Source organism: Muntiacus reevesi, chromosome 16, assembly GCF_963930625.1.
Source record: "Muntiacus reevesi chromosome 16, mMunRee1.1, whole genome shotgun sequence".
NCBI lineage: Eukaryota > Metazoa > Chordata > Mammalia > Artiodactyla > Cervidae > Muntiacus > Muntiacus reevesi.
Genome location: NC_089264.1, coordinates 12,003,285 through 12,017,719, shown reverse-complemented (window position 1 = coordinate 12,017,719; position 14,435 = coordinate 12,003,285). Strand labels below are relative to the sequence as shown.

The 14,435-nt window shown below is 34.9% G+C and overlaps 1 protein-coding gene across 8 annotated transcripts in view; it reads right to left on the bottom strand.

The window, feature by feature from the left end:
• Nucleotides 1–14,435, bottom strand: part of CAMK2D (calcium/calmodulin dependent protein kinase II delta) — a 300,110-nt gene that overhangs the window by 32,509 nt on the left and 253,166 nt on the right. For 3 of the 8 annotated variants that reach the window (XM_065907119.1, XM_065907123.1, XM_065907126.1), the window contains 7 exons: nucleotides 14,272–14,394; nucleotides 13,947–14,030; nucleotides 13,464–13,506; nucleotides 10,114–10,151; nucleotides 5,782–5,841; nucleotides 3,574–3,615; nucleotides 1,088–1,136 (listed from right to left, as the gene is read on the bottom strand). In XM_065907119.1, coding sequence (XP_065763191.1) covers nucleotides 1,088–1,136; nucleotides 3,574–3,615; nucleotides 5,782–5,841; nucleotides 10,114–10,151; nucleotides 13,464–13,506; nucleotides 13,947–14,030; nucleotides 14,272–14,394 — 439 coding nt within the window. The remainder of the gene's footprint in view (nucleotides 1–1,087; nucleotides 1,137–3,573; nucleotides 3,616–5,781; nucleotides 5,842–10,113; nucleotides 10,152–13,463; nucleotides 13,507–13,946; nucleotides 14,031–14,271; nucleotides 14,395–14,435) is intronic. The other 5 variants (XM_065907120.1, XM_065907121.1, XM_065907122.1 and 2 more) reach the window with 5 other exon arrangements.

Genomic DNA, 14,435 nt, shown 5'->3' with positions numbered 1-14,435 from the left:
ATTATCTGATGAATCATTCCTCTTAATTTATGTTTTACACTTCTTTTTCTTTAATACTTCTATTTTAAATATCCCTGTTTTTACCATTCTTTTTCTGGAATCACTTTTAGACAGCGGCCTGTAGAAACTGTAGTTACATACAGTAAATTGAAAAAAATGAGTATAAAATTGCAGAAAAATTGCAGTGGAAGAATCTGCCTGACAATGCAGGGAACACATGGTTGATCCTTGGTCTGGGAAGATCCCACACGCTGTGGGACAACTAAGCCCATGCTCCGCAACTACTGAGCCCATGTGCCCTACAGCGCACGCACTGCAATGGGAAAACCCACTGCGATGAACATCCTGTGCCCCGCAACTAGGCAGCATCCCCTGCGCCACAACGGGAGAAAGCCCAGATGGAGCAGCAGAGACCCAGTGCAGCCAAAAATGAATTTAAAAAGAAAAAACATAATTGCTGCAAGATTAACTTCTAAAACAACCCTGAGGCCCAAAACAAGAAAATTATAATTGCCAATGTGTGTTTAGTATGTGTGTGCAGAGGCACGGAGAAGACGCCAGGAAGGACACAGGTAGTGACTTCTATATGGCGTGAAGAGAGCCTGAGGACGGAGTGAATGGCAAGTGAGCTGGATGGAGATCAAGAATATAGTAGAAAAGTGCATGAAAATCTAGGTTTAAAAGGCTGCCAATTTCTGAAGCCCACTGGAGACCACTGAAAGTTTAGAAAAAATAGTTATTCTCATACTCCATTTTTGAATATGTTATTTTCTAGTCAGGCATAAATCTTTTGTATTACCTTTTAGACTGATATATTATAATTTGATATTATGATTCCAAACACTCATTACCAGTATAATCTTGAATATACTACATGTTATCTATTGTTTCAAGACAGAGAAAATAATATGAAGAAAATGGACAAAATCACAATATATAATTAAAATAATGTACTTATTAAAAGAAAATTACTTATGTGTTGTAGAATAGGCCTAGTTCCTAAACTTATTAGTTAGTTGAAATAAATACTTGTCTTCTGATGTATGTGTAACTGAGTTGGGATTTTCTATTTCTGGTTTGATCATACCTTTCACGTCTTCATCCTCAATTGTTGTATTTGAACTCTCAGTTGACTCCTGTTGAGAAGAAAACACATTTAAAGTTGCAAATCATGAATAGCTTGACTTTTCTTTTTTTAAAAAAATTGGCGAGTGATGTATGTATCATGCAAAATTCTTCAGCAGGCTGTGTGCATATGCTGACATGCAAATGGACAAATCTGTTACGTGGTCTTAACAGAAAAAAAAAGCCAAATGCTGCAAACATTTCAAAAAGGAGTACTCTGGTTGCCTATTCCTGAAGCATGATAAACTGAGGTGATGTGTAGAAGCAGCCAAAGTACGCAACTTATTTTAAGAGCTGTGTAAGGATGCGCTGTTACAGTGCCCCGCAAGTGTGCTTCCATAAGGACTTATGAGAAGCTGAATATACTGGCCCAGTGAATTTGAACCTTAAAAGGAACTTTTCTATTCCCAAATAATTAGCAGTTAGCCCCCTCTTTGTCTAAGGCACGACATCAAGCAGTAAATTTGTAGGCTATTTATCAGCCTGACTTCTTTGTAGAGAGAAAAAGCATTTCATTGAGTCATTTGATGAAAAAGTTAAGGGTAGTACTAAGATATACTGAAAGTACTTTGAGAAGAATTTCCATGTTTGTGATCAGCATGATGGAATTATATGAATAATTTACTTTCAAGGAAAATTAGATTTTTTCCCATTCATTTCTAAATCAGAAACTGGCTGTTTTTGATAAGAAACTTCCTCCCATTATGAAAAGACAAAGCTATTTCTTAGAAAAACTACAAATGAAGCTGCAGATTAATAAGCACACTTAAATGGACACTGTAGCTGCCAGTATTAAGATCTGTTCCTTAAAATGGTTGATAAATTTTTTCATTAATAACATAGTAATAAAATATTTCTAGCAAAGAAATTTAGTAATATTCATAAGAAAGAAACAATTTTCTACTTAGAATGATTAAAGACTACTGCTAAAAAAAATTGGAAACTTCTAACCAATAGATATATGATCAGTGATGAAAAACAAATTTTGGAAAATGATGCAAACATTCAGTGTACTTTTAGAGATTCAATACTCAAAAAATGATTTATGTAACTATGATATATAATATTTACTCCAAAGGGACAGACTAATCAAATATATATCCAGAGTCTCCACACACACAGAACCAAAGCAAAGAGTCTTCATGCATTTCTTAATGTGACCTAGTGTTCAAATTTAAACTCAAGATGAGGGTAAACCCATGCACTGTAAAAATAGACTAATTCATGTAAGCAAGAAACATCATGCAACAGCGCTTACAAATGACATAGCTAGAATGATCGAAGTGTCCACTCCAGCTGCTATGCTTGGTCTTTCACTTGCTAATGATATTGAAAATAATTGTTCTTATGTGTGATGCTCCTGACTATCTGGAGTCTTTCAGGGACTTTAGAACATTTTAAGTGTCATGACTCTAAAATACATCTCATGTTAAGGAATATAACACTTCATTTTTTTTTACTTTCATGATTTTAATGTTGACCAACTAAATGTTAAACCAGAACTGTTTTCTAAGACTTCAACACTGTTGATAGTAGTAAGGAAAAGTAACCAGTGACTATACTTAACATTTGAGAAAGATCTGATGAAGTATTTTTTCCTTCCCTTAGAGATGTAATAATGGATGAGAAGTAATAAAATGAAAAGATGTAATACATTCAGAAACTGTCTCCTTTCATCTTACAGATGTGTACACAAGTAGTGTAATTTAGTTAATGTGCTGTGCAAACAATTTATAGGCAATAGGAAATATTTTCAGGAAAAGTTTGGATTAGCCAAAAAATTCATTTGGGTTTTCCCATACCATCTTAACAGAAAACCTGAAAGAACTTTTTGGCCAAACGAAGAGTTAAATGTCTGTTTACTGAAATGCATAAACTTCAACAGAAACAAACATACTTCACAAGAAGTGAAACTCCCTGATTCTCCTCAAATTCGTGCCAAACAACAAAAACACCACCAACAACAGGGAATTAAAAGAAAACAAAAAACAAAACACTATGACAACAGAATAAGTTAAACTCAAAAGCAACATTAAATGTAAACAAATAACTATAAACTCGCTTATTTTTTTTTGAAGACAATGGAAAGACATAGCAAGAAATTCTAAAATTTCATGCAGAATACATTTAAGATACAATGCACAAACAGGCATGGAGGGAAAAACTGATGGAATTGCTTAAGATACACGGTCATCTCGACATAAAGACCTGTTTACTGGACTTTTCCTGACTAATGGTACCATTCATTTCTCTTTCACGATGTCATTCATTTTTGTTTTGAAAGAAGTACGTGTATAGTTCCAGATAAATCAGGCCCAAGAGAAAGTAAGGCAGAAAAGGGTAAGGATGTTCTATCCTAACTTGAGGTAATGAATTGATTTTGCTCTGAGTATTTGATGAGATGTATAATCTTGTTAAAGCAAGATGATGTTGATTCTTTCTGAATACCTTGTTTCCATCAGGGTTGTGGATTACAGTAGTTTGGGGCTCCTGAGTGAGAACAAAATAGAGAAAGAAACAGTTCGCATTGGTAAGTACATTCTTAACTAGTGTAGGGACAGAGCAGAGTGAGCCAGCTGACACAACTAAATAGTGACAAGAGCTTAAGCGATGTTAACTACTGTCAGAGGTTGCAGCTGACAAGATCTCTGATGAAAGATCTCCCTGGTGAACCCACGAGATACAGTGCTTTGGTACGTAGCAGCGGCATGCAAAAGACCTTATTCGTGATCAGCAAACAGACAAGGCTTTGAAGTCTGGAGACCTAAAGAGGCACTTGCTGTTTCACAATGTCCTATAACAGACAGAGCTTTCCTTTCTTCTTTCACAACTTGGTAATGTCTGTCCCATGGAAAACAGGCACTGGAGATTAGAACTCTCTGAGATAATCTCAAATTGTTTGTGAAGACATTTTTCAGCTGTATTAATCTGAGAACCAATCATGCTGTCATAACACAGAAAAATACTCTTAGAAAACCTAGAATCATTGGATCATACTTTAAAAAGGGCTATAGTAAAGAATGTATTTCAAAGTCCATAAGAAATTATAAGGAACATTGAAAAGATTCTAGAACTAATCATATTAATCATTATGATTTGAGATGTATTGCTGTTAAACTGTTAGTTGCTCAGTCGCGTCTGACTCTTTGCAACCCCACAGACTGTAGCCCGTCAGGCTCTTCTGTCCTTGGAATTCTCCAGGCAGGAATACTGGAGTGGGTAGCCATTCCCTTCTCCAGGGGATCTTCCCGACCCAGGGCTTGTACTGGGTCTCCCACACTGCAGGTAGATTCTTTACCATCTGAGCCACCAGGGAAGCCCCGTATTGCTGTTAAATCCCATGTTAATTTATATGTAAGAAATTTCTGCTTTATAGATTATATACATGGAAGATTTGTCTGTGAAGTCATGCTTTTCCATGAAGAAAATACTATTTTTCCTATTGTTTCTACTAGAAAATTGAAGAAACATTCCCAACTGGAAAATAATAGTTAAATAACTGGTGTAAAAAAAAAAGATTCAGTGTCTATACATCAATGGCATGCTTGGTACTTTCATTACATGATGCCTCAGCAACTGGGAGTTACTGCAACCCACAGAGAATGTGCTTCAATCAGAAGCACTCTGCCCACTCAACCATCTCATTGCCACCAGTTTATGCTGCAGTACTTTGAAAGCATATTTACTGCTTCCTTTCTTCCTTTCCCTGGCTAGAGGTGTGATCAACCTGTTTTTTTGTTAGTAAGTAGTCTTGATGAGTCTGTCCTTTCTCCAAATGCTTTCAGGTTGAGCCTTCTGGTTAACCTTAGGTGAAATAATCTCATAACATTATCCATTCATTTGAAATTAACAGTACAGAGGACAGTTAAAAAAAATAAAAAAACATTTCTGAAACTCATAAGTCAAAACATGGAATAGTTTGGAGGATATATTATAGAACTAAGAACACTGACTGCCAGTATTCAAACTTTGAATTTTAACATAATAGGGTCCGCAGTGTTACACTGATTGAGTTGTTAATAGTGTGATAGAAACGGACAAAACTCATGCCCATTGATAACTCAAAGCTTGGAGCTATGCAATTTCATTCTCTGGATTAAAGTGAAACAGTGATAATTTAATTTAAAACACAGCAAACAAAAAGCTTTAAATTATCCAGTGCCTCTTTATCTCAGAAACTGAGGTCTTACAAAGCCGTGTTGTCTTGATAAGAGAGAAATGGGAATTCTGAATAAGGTCTACATTTACTTTTGTCTAGCAATAGTCCTCTTAGCTCTCCTTGATGTCAACATTTGCGTCATGAAGAGAAGAAACCATGGTTTGCATATCTACAGCTATCATCAGAAGGGGAGCTAAGAGAACCAAAGCACATTCTACTGTATTTCTAAGGCAGCATGCAACACTTTTAACTACAGAGACCACAGCTATCATCCATACAATGGTCAACAATGAAATGAGATCATCTCATGTTAGAAACACACTGCTGGACAACTACCTTAACAAAAAGAAAAGAAATGAACTTTTTTTTCATATCTTACAAAGCAAAAAACAAGAACAAAATAAAAAAAAATACGTATTTATAGAGTGAAAGCAAATGAGAGAAACAACGGAAAACAGTCAAGAACTTAAGAAGGGTTACAAAGAGTCCAGGTATACCAGCGCCGGGGTAGGAATATTTTCTTTGGGGCTGGTTACCACGTTGGCTTTGTTGTTTATCTGTAGGTATGCAGAAAATAGAAACAGAGACGCCTTAAACCCCTTGGTAGCCAATGTCTCCATACGCGGCATGTCTACATGGAGATATAGACATGAAAATAAAGAGCCACTGAAGATGAATGTGAAAGACACTGTGATGACTGACAGGAATGATGATCAATTCTAGTCTCCGATGCTCACACCCAGGCTAGGGCCACATCTGTGACGGTGGAGTGGGAAAATGGACTTGGCTGCCTTGGCTGAGTCACCTTAGCAGACAGACAAAGAGCTGCTTCAGCAGAGCTCAAATCAAGTGTCAGAGCATGAAATAAATGTAAAATTTTCATACTCTTCGAGTTGGATTCTGTAGCCCAGCTTCCAATTGTTCTCTGTTATGAATAAATTGCTTTTTTCATTTGATTCTTGAGCCTGAAGTCACACATAGACTGTCTTTCTCTGGGGAGCCATCGTCATTTTGTTTAGTAGGTATCCAGTGAAAAACTTAGATCTTCTGAGGAAACGCAGGCTTTACAATAAATTTCTTAAAATGATAAGTCTGGGTCTCCTTTAAAAAATACATCTTCCAATTATAAATGGGCAAACTGAACTCTTTACTATGTGCTGGATGCAAAATGACTTTATTTTTCACAGTTGTTTGAGAGGAAATACCATGTATTCTGTCAAAGTGCTATGGCTATTGTTGAAGACTACATTGGCCATACTATTTCCTTGCGTTAACATAATTGGTTTTGACCTTAAAGAAAGGTCATTATCACTAAGGAATCCACGCTGTGAAAACAATTCAGGGGGTCAATAATTATTGTAATGGCCCACAGAGAAGACTGCTGTCAAGTGGCAACTTGAAATTGAGTTTCAAGTACTTGATTGAGTTTGGGTACTAAAGAATCAAAGACTAATAATCAACATTCATTTGAACTCATGCATGACAACTTACATTGTGGTTATCAAACAAATATAAATTAACATTCATTTCTTGCACTGTATTATCTATTTTCTTTACATATTATCATCTAAAAAAAACATGCCATGATTGTAGTGTAAATATACTTAAGGACTTAAAGAGAAAAACATTCTGCACAAAATAATACCATATGAATACTTATGATCAGTTATACCAATTTAATTGTTTAGACTTTCTGGGAATCCTTTTTTTCATATTTTATACCTATGGATCATATTTAAAGTAACACCGTGAGGAGGACAGAAGGTTAAAAAAATTAACTTGGGTATGTAATATTTTGCTTTTCTATTCATTCCTATATGTATGATTATTTGGTATCAGTACTATTTAAATAAGCTATAACACTGTGCTCTGTGACATGCAGGAAAAGAGAGAAAACTTGGTGCCCTTTACTGGAAAACTATTAAACCATCAATCTACATTTTGTGGACAGCTTAAATTTTTTCTTTAAATAAAAGTGCACAGAATTTAACATAAAATTTGTGCAACAGCCAAAACAAAGAGATAAGAGAGAATGGAGTTTATTAAAGAGTGGTTAAAATTCAGTGTTTAGTTTGGTATAGAATACATAAGAAAAGAAGAGGGATACACATGCAAATAATTTCCTATTTAGGAAGAGTGTTGGCAAAACACAGCTAACTTCTTATCAAATGATCAGAAGCACTCACAATTAAAGCACATGTGTATTTAATATACTGCATTTAACATATCAGTGGTTGCAAAGAATGAAAGAGGAATATACTGAGAGATTTTCTGTTTTGAGATATGAGACTTGATTTTTTTCCTAGGATGTGCTTGTCAAGAACTGTTTTGATTTACTGGAAATGTCCTATGTGCACACCTATGTACACAAAGTTATCCGTACAAGTGCACACCCCTCAACACACAAACACTCACCCACACATGCGTTCACACATAGCGTACACACACTGTCATCTCTTCCAAATGAAGGCCATTCTGTCTGGATGAGCCATCCTTTATTGTCAGGCATGGCAAATGTTAGTTAAATGAATATGTGCCTCAACCACAACTTTTACTTGTGTTTAAATGTACAATTAAAAACTTTTGTTAAAGATTAGCTTAATGATTTTTTTTTGACTGCAGAAAATCTTTTGAAGGTTTTTATAATATTAATTAAAAACAACAGAATTTCTAGGTAAAAGGCTAGGAGTACTTCCTTTTAAAGAGTTGAATATCAAGCATGGGCTCAACCACAGCTGCCTTTTAAATATACAAGAGCTCTGGCAATTTTGTCTGTGAAATGTATTTATTTTGTATTATGGATGCAGAGCATTATTTAGAAAATTAAATGAAACAAATATTTAAATAATGCAGTGAGTTATTCTTAAGAGGCAGGGGCAAGATATTCCCATTTTTCAGATGCTGAGTTCATTTAGTTTTGAGGTTAATAACATTTTTTTCAAAAGGTGCTTAACTAGGATGGATCCATGGTAACATCATTTTCATGCTATTTATAGAACTCCATGGTGGATGCATTATGGTTTATCTGAACTAAGAATCACTGCTATTTTAGTAATCATGATTAACTATTTAAAGATAATCCTACAGTAGTTTTTCACTTTTCACAATAATTACAGGCATTAACTATGTCATAGTCTCTCTTCAGTTTTATGAAAAAATTGCACTGTCTTGTAAAAGACCCTTTAGTAATATATGGATGACAGTGTAAACTTTTTACATATCTCAAAAATTCCATTTCAAAGAAAAAAATAATTGAAGATGGGTGCTGTGTTTTGATAGTTAATAAACATTAACTTGTATAGTTTCCAATATTTTCCTATACTTTCTCCACTTACACTAACTTAGGTAAAGACTAATCTACGTCTAAGTGTGAATTTTCACAGAAGGAGAAATCTGGCAGAGATCCTCACCATCATCTGAACACTCGAACTGGACTTCCTTTTCTGAATTGACCAGTCAAAAAGAAAGGAAAAGAAAAAAATATGACCGGTTGAATTTTTAAAGTATCAAAGCATGGAGCACAGAATAATTTTGTCTTTAAAGAGGAACTATAAGTTGACTGGAAGAAAAAAGCTTTGGAAATGTTTCTTTCTGTATAAGAATAGTAGTGAAAATAAATATCTCAATAGAAACTATGAGCTCTACATCACTGAACACCACAGAAAAACACAGGCGAATAAAACATTTGGAAAATTTAAAATACCACATTTCCACCAATGTAACACTGGGAAAAAAGCAGACATCAACAGTCATTACTGAAATTTATGTTGAATAAACTAAGCAGAAGGAAGAGAATATTACAGATTGAGGAAAGGAATTAGTAAACAGTAAATGCCATCCTAATGGGAGTCACAAGTGCATGATCATCATAGCTCTGGAAATTCCCAAATAACACACAGGCAGGTGGTGAAGTAATGACGGGGCATGAACATAAGTGACAGATGATATTCTGTGTTCTATATTCAAAATGAACTGACCACTTGACTTTGGGTCAAGTTCAAATGTTAGAAAATTAATTAATTCCCAAGAATGTTGAAGTGTTCATGAGGAATGTTGGCGTCTGCCATTGGAAGAGAAAGAAAAAGATTAAAGAAATAAAACATTGAGGTAATACTCTGGAAAGATAACAAACATAATGCATGTATAAGGTTACATTCAATCAAAGGTAAATTCCCACAGGAAAAAAACCAGCATCAGTAGAAAGTAAATTGTATTATTTTGTTTGGAAACCCAAAACTTTTAGAAAGTAAAAATACTCCACTGCTGTCTCTCTTGGAAAAATGTTCTAATATTTCTTCAGAATATTCATGCTTATTCTGTCTCAAAACCTTATGACAGAAGAACAGGAACAATTAAGACCTTTAGAAATACTGTCTAAGCAGAGAAAATAGTCTTTTGAATTTTGATTTCCTAGACTCGATTTGTTTTTTTCAGTCTATAAAATTCAGCAGCCAGAATTTTAAAAGAACACTATATAACTATTTGGAAAAACATTTGGTTTTCATGAATTTTCAGGTCACCATAACAGTTTGAGGCTACAGTAAAGCAGAGAGGATTTACACACTCAATTTCTAAAGTAACTCCACATAAAATATTGTTTTGTCATGATTATTTAATATAAAACAAGTAGAAAAGATGTAGCTTTTCTTGGTATAAATATTAGTCATTTCTATATATCAAATTATTTTATATTTCATTCTGCATCCTGTACTATAAAAAGGAACTATAAAAAGTACGAGCTACAATGATTTAGAACTTATATTTAACATTTAAAAATGATCCAGCATCTGAAAGTCAGAAATGAGTTTAGGAGCACCTGTTTAACTTACCTTTACTCCATCTGGTTTCTTCAACAAACTCTTGGCTGCTGCAAAATGAGGGTAAAAATCAGTTTAGTGAGTTATCAACAGAAACCCACAGCCAGGCAACAAAACAAGTTATTGTTTTCTACTACCTTTACTGATTTATGGCCAAGATATCCCCGATTATCAAGGTCACACTGATGAGCGCGAGCTTACAGGACATTGAAATACAGTATCACTTTTCTTGGTCTTGTCACATCAAATTTAGAACTAAATTCTTATTTAGTTCATTGAAAATAATTGGACACTTTGTCGGTTACATTACTGGAGTTTATTTCACGGTTGCGAAAAGGATACTGGAACTTTAACTGGACTATGCTTTTGTAATCCAGAAAGTTGATTTCAAGTCTTCAGACATCAGCTCACAGATTGTATTACATGTTCATTCATACCAACATAAGGTGGCATGTCAGTTCTGCCACTTGAGCCCCTCTTCCGAGAGGTTTAAGACTCGTTTGTGAAAATCTGCTCTGGCTAAATAGCATTCTTTTTAATATGCATATTTGAAATCAGATCATTTCATTTTTATAAAAATATTATTAATAATAGCTGTATTTAAAAGGAAATGGTATATTATCGGCCTAGAGCAAGTATTTCACACACTTAGTGTATGAACTTTTAAAAAAGGTATTTTTTTTTATGCATCAAAATTAGAATACAAAGGCTTCATAAACAAAAGCCTTCTAAATTGCAAAACTAAAAATCACAAAATTCAGGCATGAAAGAAAACAAAATGAAATCTTCAAAGAATTCCTAAAGTACATGGTTTTTTATGAGACTTTACTTTTTGGGAGGGAGCATACAGCATTCCTTCTGTTACTGAACTCCTTGAGTATATTACAAAGAAATGCTGTCCTTTCAAAAAATATACTTATGAATGGGTACATATACAGTCAACAGATTATATAACTGTCAATGACAATTAGTAGATCAAGTGTAGAACATTCACAAATATGTAGGACAAAGTACACATTTATGCTTCAATTTAATGTTAATTATATATATTTAAATATATCAGAATAGAATTTGGTATCTGAGGTGGAAATATCTAGCTATGATAGAACTGCATGAACATGTAATTTCCTGACATCTGTTTGATTTGGGCCATTATTTTGCTATCACGTTGGTACGATTTTAACTTTAAAGATACAAAGATGTTAATTTTATTTAGCTTTTAGCAACAGAGCTATTAATTTATTATTAATGAGACTGTAAGAAATAGTAGCCTTAGCACTAATACTGTGTGCCTGGAGCTAAAAAGCAGTATTCAGTGAATCCTGTGGCAGTTAATAGGTTAGAAAGCAAACTCAGAATAATTAGAATTGCAATAGCAAGCAAAGAGAAGACAATGATTTGGGGTAAGCAGCGATTTGGCCTGGGAGATGCAGAAATGTCCCTTTTGGTTACTATTTACCTTACCTCACAAGAAATACATTCCACATAAAGGGAGAAAAGAAAAAATAAAAACAACTTTATAACCATATACTCATGGACAAATTACTTTAAAGAGCATGTTTGGTAATGAAACACAATGAATACTCAAAACTAAAACACAATATAAACCACAAGGTGTAACTGAGTCTAATGTTATTCAGTCGGTTTTGAAGTGATGGATTAAAAAAAAAGTTTGCTTTTCATGCTAAGACATTCAGAAGCGATATCAAATCCACATATTAGTCATGAGTTTTTAGTTTACACGATGATGAAAGGAAAATGTGAGGTAAACAAAAAGCTTCCATACATGGGTGTATATATTAATAAAGGCCCAATTTACGCCTAACAGTGTATTTGAAACTGAAACAAAATATACAACCTTAATTCTGAAGTTTTTTTTTCCTGTTAGTCAGTCTGTCATTAACTGTATATACCATACCATTCTACTTTTTAGTGATTCACTAATTATTGGGCCACAGTGAAATATTAATTCATTTGAATATAGCATATATCAGTTAATATTTAAAGAGATGACACTGAATTCACCCATATAAATGTGAAATACATTAATCAACTGTTCATAAAACAGGTAACTTGACAGCAGCAGTAACAACTTTTACTACACCAAACAAACGGGACAAAATACATACAACTGACTAACGCAGTCCCTCAACTTGCAGCATTACTCATGCATTATCATCACTGGTGGTGTTTAACAGGTGAGTGGAAGTCCTTGCAAAACCTACAAAATCACATTATATACAATGGGGCACTAAAGGTGACCACCTAATAAGATGGTAAACAAGAACTAGAAATTGGTTGAGCAGCTTGGAAAACATGATGATACGGGTCATCCATCACCTGACATCACTACGACACGCAGGTGAGGTGTGTGGCAGGAATAAAGCACTAGGACACAGCTGGGTCACTGGACGCCGCCCAGCACTCTCATACAGACAGTAAGTAAAGGAAAATGGTAGTATTTTTGGTACAACTGTCTGACAATGGTTCCAAGTCTAAATAGCTGAACAGTTAAGTTTTTACCAGTGCAGTTGTCTCAATGCTTCAGTCCCTTCCCATACATAAGACTGATTAGCTTTTACCAAAATTTAGGTTTTAGAAACCTGATCCTTTGAGCTAACCCATCAAAGAAGGGGGGCTCCAAAACTCAATTTCTGGAAATAGTATATACTTTATGTCAATTCTGGAGAGTCACTCCTACAATAAAAGAAATAGTTTAGCTTCTTTCAGTCTATTATTTAAACAAACTTATTTTTGCCAGGAAATCATTTCAAAGAAAGTTTATTACAGTGGGGTAGGTTCTTTGTAAATTCTTAAGTTTAGATACCATTGTAAGTGGTACTCATTCTTATAGCATGCCAACATACTACAGCACTGTACTTTCAAAAGAACTTAGGCCTAAGAGAACTGGGTTCCTCAATAATGGTCTTCTAAAAATCTTTCTTATTGGGATTCCCTGAGAGAATGAGGCACACACACAAAGACACTATTCATAGTTATTACTTTATGAGGTATCAATTAATTCTACATTCAAAATGCTGAGCTTCAAGTTGGGAGAGTATAGTTACAAACTGTGTCAACTCCAGCATGGAAGACAGCAGGGTTTCGAGCTCTGCTCCAGGCTGACTAGTGGTGGGGCTGCCTGGTTGCTCAAGGGAAGAGTGTAGTCATGGGCCAGCTAACACCTCTGTGGGATAGCACCCACGTCAAATCCAACATGGTTGTCACAGGTGTGAAGGAACCCATGCCACATCTTTGCCATCCCTGAACAACAGTGTTTTATGTAGTCACTAAAAATTTTAAATTCTAAAAAAAGATACTAGAGAGGAGAGGAGAAAGAGCAGAGTTCTTAACACATGTACCTGAAAAATTCCTCGTAGCCAGCATAGTGGTCAAGATGGCACCCTGTCAGAGCAATAAGAATATAAAATTAATGCTGCATTTGCAAATCTTTAGCCTAACAAATAGCTGTTTTTGATAACAAGTTTTCTCCTAACCTTACTTTCAGTCAGGAGATTTTTGATTCTTTTCAGTTTTTGGTTTCCTCAGAGTAGTAGGCCTATGTTTCTTATAATAATGCTGGGACCACCCTGGTGGGTGCGGCCAGGTTCTGATTATTAATTTACACAGCTGTTTTTCACTGAATGGAGGGATCACATCACCAGTGATCCTAGCTCTTCAGGGCAGCTTTAATTCCCATGATATTCCACTTCCCCAAGATCCAAAAGAAGAGTTTTGAGGCTTATACATTTTAATGCCCTTTCTAATATAGGTCTGTTCCTCACATGGAACCTCACTTCTCACTCTGCCAAATCTCCCTCGCACACAAAAGTAGAATTTCTTACCTTTAGTTTTCTTCTCGCATTGAATTTCTTCAAGCAGTCTACAGTCTCCTGTCTGTGCATCATAGAAGCAACAGTAGAACGTTGCTAGAAGAGGAGAAAAATAAACTTAATTGAGGATATTTAAAAGATATTAAGCATGACAGTATCCTCAACTTCATCAAATTTTTATTAGTGGTTTCTGCACCTATCAATGAACTTGTAAGTATTCAATTACAAGAGTTTCCTAATGATGAAAGACTGATTTTGCCAAGACTACTTGTAAATAAAAATCAAAGAATATATCTTTTATTTTGGCTCTTGGGGTCTTTGGAGAACTGTCACTTACACAGATCCATGGATGTTTCAGTGCCTCTGAGGCTGTGATACGCTTGGCGGGGTTGATAGTAAGCATTTTATTGATGAGGTCTTTGGCTTCAGGAGTCACGGTGTCCCACTCTGGTGATGGAAACTTCAAAAATACAAGTTTATAAAGAGTTTAAAAGAGAGATA